At 39.8% G+C, this 6,018-nt stretch overlaps 1 protein-coding gene across 1 annotated transcript in view; it reads left to right on the top strand.

Moving 5' to 3' along the window:
- The first annotated feature begins 2,721 nt into the window (after window positions 1–2,721).
- Window positions 2,722–6,018, top strand: part of LOC100565081 (extracellular calcium-sensing receptor) — a 7,109-nt gene continuing 3,812 nt past the window's right edge. Inside the window, exons 1-2 of the mRNA XM_062984430.1 lie at window positions 2,722–2,979; window positions 4,784–5,608. Of these exons, the coding sequence (XP_062840500.1) occupies window positions 2,722–2,979; window positions 4,784–5,608 (1,083 nt within the window). The remainder of the gene's footprint in view (window positions 2,980–4,783; window positions 5,609–6,018) is intronic.

Raw genomic sequence — 6,018 nt, 5'->3', positions numbered from 1 at the left:
ATAACTTTAATTCCAATGGCTCAATGCTGCAGTATCTTGAGAAATGTAGTTTGGTGAGGCACCAACACTCTTTGGCACTCTTGTAAAGCTACAATTCCCATTATTTCCATCACACTGAGCCAAGACATTAAAAGTGATGTCAAACTGTATTCTACCAAATATAGATGCACCCTATATGTCTTCCATAGAAACGAAAAATAATTAAATATGAATGAGTTTAAAATGCCATGCTTCCTAGCTTTCGTCCTCCACTGTCATGAGGTCTAGAAACATGCTCCGAATAAAACAAAATATGGTGAATTCCACACCAGATTTCACAGTATGTCAGTGATACTAGATAGTTACAAAACACATAGCTATACCATTCAGAAATTTATTGAAGAAACTTGAAGCCTCAAGGCAGCTGACTTTCTACACTTTCAACACTGCCCCATATCCCAGGATCTGATCCCAGATTACCTGCTTTAAATGGAATATATGGTCCGATCTACACTGCTGTATAAAACCCAGGTTATCTGCCTTGAACTGGATTATATGACAGTGTAGACTCATATAATCTAGTGCAAAGATCATCTGGATTTTATATGGCAGTGTAGATGGGGCCTATGAGTCTCCACTGCCAGATAATCTGGGATCAGATCATGGGATATAGGGGCAATGTAGAAGGAAGGGACCTCAGATGAGAAAAATAGGTATCATGCAGCATTTGTGAAAGAATGAATCATTGTAAAACACACTAACCTTGCTAGATAATCAACAAGGTTTTCATTCCTCAAAAATTATCCACTCCTAGCACTCATGCATATGCCTCAAACATAAACCAGATATGTACTTCTTAGGGCCCTTCTACACTGCCAAAAATCAAGATTATCTGCTTTGAACTTGATTATATGGCAGTATAGACGTATATAATCCAGTTCAAAGCAGATAATGTGGATTATGTGCTTTAATAATCTGGATTATATGGCAGTGTAGAAAGGGCCTTAGTGTATATCTACACTGTAGATGTAATGCCGTTTGATACTACTTTAACTGCCATGGCTCAAAGCTATAAAATCATGGAAGTTGTAGTTTTACCTCAACTTTAGCTTTCTGGCATGTTACCAAATTTCAGGTTCCTGGATTCCTTACCATTGAGCCATATCAGTTAAAATTATATCAAACTGCATTAATTCTAATGTATTATGGGATGAAATCTGAAACAATATAAAAGTAATGTTGTATTCTTTAGCTGTAGAAGCTAGAAATATCCGTGCAAATGGGATTGTCTATTGTCCTATCCCTGGAGCCTCCTTTTCAGTTCTGCAGTTCCTTTTGTGGCATATGACTATTATTTCATTTGTTCCTCTCTCTCCTTCACTCAGATTTCCATTTGATGGAAGAACTCCAGGGAACTCAAAAAAGAGCTCTCTCTGGACTCTCAAAAACCTATTAAAAAGGCTGCCTGGGTTTTTCTTCTAGATTTTTGCAATGTGTGTTGGTCATACAAATTTTTCTCCCATCTTTCTTAATCTACTAACTACATATGAGAATCATTGCTCACAAAACCAGAGATAACTATTTCTTATTGCTCACCTTTTGCATTTCTTCTGCCATCAACCAAGAAGTGGAAGGGCAGATTTTCCATTCTTTCTTTCAGCATATTTTTGCATCACAATCTGAGTTTAAATCTCCTATATTCTGTTCCCTGAAACAGTAAATGATACGTTCCAAAGCTAACCAAAAAGGCTCTATAAAAAGAATCTTCTTGGACTGCATCCTTATATTCAGAGTAGATCTCTTTGTGGATTTATGAACCCTTTCTTTTTCGGAGTCTTGTTTTTCATCCTGGTTCACAACCTCAGTGGGCATCAATGTCAGCTGCCCACCATCCGGATGGAAGTTTTTGAGAGAAAAGGAGACGTCCTCCTTGGTGGGATCTTCCCCTTGCACCACCCACATATGTCAAGTTATCCCACAAAAGTCACCTTTGCTGAGTCCCCAAATCCTGTATACTGTCAGCGGTTGACTCCCCTCAACACCAGTATGTCCTATTCTTCTGGAACTCACAATGGAAGTATTTCCAGCTACCCTTCGAGGTAAATATAGGCTCATAAAACCCTCTACAGTTTGGGTCTAAACTATGCAAAAGACCATGTCTTCCCAAACTAAACAATTAATCACAGTTTCAGGGCTAAAAAAAGTATATATCAATTGCAATGTTAAAAAGTAGCCTTCTGTTTTCTTCTTATTCAGATATCATGATGAGTTTTTAGTCAGCCTAAAATAAAATATATCAGAATTTTTCAATCTACTGGTACAAAAAACAAAGTGCAAGTTGATTATTGCACTTTGATCCTTATCATCTGAAAGGATTTTGAACACTTTCAGATTTTGGAATACCTGTACAGTATTTGCATCTACCTGCATGAGGAGATATCTTCAAATCTAAACATGAAATTCAGTGATGTTTCATATACATCTTGTACACATAGCATTGACCAACCCATATTGTCAGGCTGAGAGGAAGGCAATAAATCTAGGCTGCAAGTTGGAATCAGCTTGAAAGCACTTCATTACAAACTAATTAAATAAAAGTATTGCTATAACTCATCTCCATCTCATTTGATGGCCAATATTTATAAGCTTCAGAAATGTATTTTCCTATTCTGATCTTAATACCTGACTATTCTTCTGGGTTTCCCCAGCATATCGTTTTGGTTTTACAAGTACATTCAAACCATGGTCTTTGCCATTGAGGAGATTAACAGCGCATCAAGCCTTTTGCCCAACATCACTCTCGGCTTTCGCATCTTTGATTCTTGTCAGTCAGTTTCCCGAGCCCTGTGGGGTACCATGCAGTTTCTTTCCGGTCATCAAAATGCCATCCCCAACTTTCATTGCCAGCATGTTCCTCCGCAAGCCGGTCTTATTGCAGAGGCTGGAATGACAGAATCGAGAGCAATTGCTAGTGTGCTGAATCTTTACAGATACCCCCAGGTATGTGCTGTGTTCCCTTTTATATTAAGTTATACTTTTCTAGAAACAAATACGTATTATCTTGTGTTTTATCAGGAACTTAGATGACAGCATAAAGAGAATGTTTATCAAATTTGCAGATGACACAAAACCAGGAAGGATGGTTACCACATTGGAAGATAGGAACAGAATTAAAAAGACCTGGGTAAACTAGAAAATTGGGCAGAAATCAATAAAGAGAAATGCTAAGGTATATCTTGAGGCCACAAAACCCAAATGTACAATTACAGAATAGGGGAAACATGGCTCAGCAGCACTACATGCAAAAAGAACCCTAGAATTATTGTCAATGATAAATTGAACATAAGCCAGCAGCATAATGTGGCATCAAAGAAGGTGAATGCTATTTTAGCCAGCATAGTCTCCCAAGTTCTCTGCTGCCTAAGAAGGTAGAGACAGGTCTAATGGTTTGAAGTTAGAGGAGAACAGATTTCAATTGAATGTTAGGAGGGACATCTTAATATTTTAACAGTCAGCAGTTTGGCAATGGAAACTATAGAGTTGGTGAAGTTGCCTTCTTTAGACATCTTCAATAAGAGGTTGTTCAGCTACCTACCAGGGATGTTTTAGCTGGAGATCCTGCGCTGAGCAGGGAGTTAGATTCAATAGTGCTTGATGTCTCTTTTAACAATGTGTTTCTATAAAATACCTTTCATATTCATCAAGTTATGCCATTCACAAAGATATAGGACCATCATATCCCAACTAGGAACTGCTGATTTTACTTAGTGCTGGGGATGCATTTGAGTGTCTGCTAGAAGATATGTGTGTATATATGTGAATAGTAAATATGCTATGATTGCTCTTTTGGCGACTTGAAACCTATACGGAACTAAGGAAGACTAATCCCCTTAAATCTGCAAGACACCACAGGGATTTTTTCTCAGACTGTTGCGGTTTCAGACTTTGTAGCTTTCTCAACATGGCAGCTTTTCCTCCTCTATGTATCACTCTAATGAATTCCCCGGCCAGGTTTCAGCTTGATGAAGAAAAGTTGTGAAGATTTCCAAAGTTACTCACTGTTTTAGGGCATTTGAATTACCCTGTCTAGGCTTTTTGCAGATATTTAAAAACACTTTCCATGCTTGGAAGGCTGTTGCAATTGCATAAAAGGAGCATTAGGAGGCAATGCAGTTCCATAAAGTAGTATAGTGTAGTGCACAAGGGGTGCATCTAGGGTAGAATTAATGCAGTTAGACACCACTTTTAACTGTTATGTCTATATGCTATTGAATCATAGGAGTTGCAGTTTGATGAGGCACAAGAACGATTTGGCAAAGAAGGCTAAAGATCTTGTTAAACTACAACTCCCATGGTTCCATAGCACTGAGTCATGGTGGTTAAAAACAACTCTAGGATAGATTCATCATAAATCAAAGTCTCATATTTTCCAGCCACCCAGTTTGGCATGGGCAGTCCCAATTGATATCCTTTCATCCCACTTTTTCAGCTGCTTTTAAAATGACCCTTCTTCTTTCTCTTCCCCTATTTTGTCCTCAGCTTCCTTTAGCTGCTTCAAACTAAGTTTCAAATGCAAAGGCAGTTTACATTTAGTTCATTCAGCCGGAAGGAAATGAGGGGGCCCAGAATCTTGCCCTTTCCAGTAGATTTAGGCAAAAGCAAATTTCTGCAGCACCTCCTAGCTTGTGTAATTTTGCTGTTCTTTACTTATAACTTCTGCCATCTTGAACACTCAGATGTTGCTTGGGCACATGTATTCTATTTGAATGCAAATAAGGGAATTTTCTTTCCTTTTTGTGCTCAGATCAGTTACTTTGACACCGGCTCCATGACCAATGATAAGTCCCAGTTCCCCTCTTTCTTCCGCACCATCCCCAGTAACAAATTCCAAGCCCTCGGCATCACTCATTTGGTGATCTATTTTGCCTGGAAGTGGGTCGGACTGCTTGCAACAGACTCTGAATATGGGAAGCAAGGCATTGAGATTGTTCAAGAGGAGATAATCAAGAAGAGGGTGTGTGTCGCCTTCTTGAGTTGGCTTCCCTTATCAATTGACATGGTCCGTGTTAGGGATGTTGTCAGGACAATAATGGCATCCCACGCCCGTGTAATTGTTGCCTTCTGTGGGTTGGAGATTCATCCTCTACTTCTTGAGCTGTACCAACAGAAAGTGGAAGGAAGGGTGTTGCTGTGTTCTGAGGCTGTTGGCCAAGCCAGTACCTTCAAAGATCCAAAGGCCTTCTTCATGTTTGATGGCTCGCTGTCCGTCGTTTCTCACAAAAGACCTGTTCCGGGCTTGAGGGACTTCCTACTTGGGCTCCAACCTGTAACTTCTTCAAAAGACATCTTCATCCAAGAGTTCTGGAGCAAGGTTTTCAACTGCTGGTGGAATCAGAGCTATGTCCAGGAGGAACATGTCAGCCGTTACTGTACAGGGAAAGAAAATTTGAAGAAGGACACAAACCCTTTTGCCAGCATGCCCGGGTTTGGCTTGACCTTCAGCGTCTACAATGCAGTCTATGCCATTGCCCATGCCCTGCATGACATGATGGAACAAGAGGAACCAAGAGGACCTAAGAACATTGTCAACAGGACACAAGTAGGATCTCATGGATTCAATTTATGGAAGGTACTACCTTATTTAATTATTATACCAATTTCCTATATGAATGCTGGTGGAATGTGGAGGCACCTTCACAAGCCTTGCTATGCCACTAGTCTAGAGGGCAATGGCAACCCTCGTTCCCCCAGGATTCAATAGCACCTGCACTGCTCCTGGGGGTAGCTTCTCCTATAGTAATTGAGTATGACTGTGAATCATAAACTCATGTCTGAGAGGTGGCTATCCAAACTCTGCCTGAAGGTTTGAAGGAGAGTTTGCCACCTTCCAAAACCATCCATTCTACCATCAAACATCTTGTACTGTCAGGAAGTTCTCCATGTTTGGGTGGAATCTCTTTTCTTGTAATGTGAATCCATTTGTTCCTAGTTTAAGGAGCAGCAGAAAACAAACTTCGCTCCATTTTCTACATGATCTTC

Source organism: Anolis carolinensis, chromosome 6 (assembly GCF_035594765.1).
Source record: "Anolis carolinensis isolate JA03-04 chromosome 6, rAnoCar3.1.pri, whole genome shotgun sequence".
Lineage (NCBI taxonomy): Eukaryota > Metazoa > Chordata > Lepidosauria > Squamata > Dactyloidae > Anolis > Anolis carolinensis.
The sequence above is the reverse complement of the archived record's forward strand: the minus strand, read 5'-3'. Positions and strand labels throughout refer to the sequence as shown.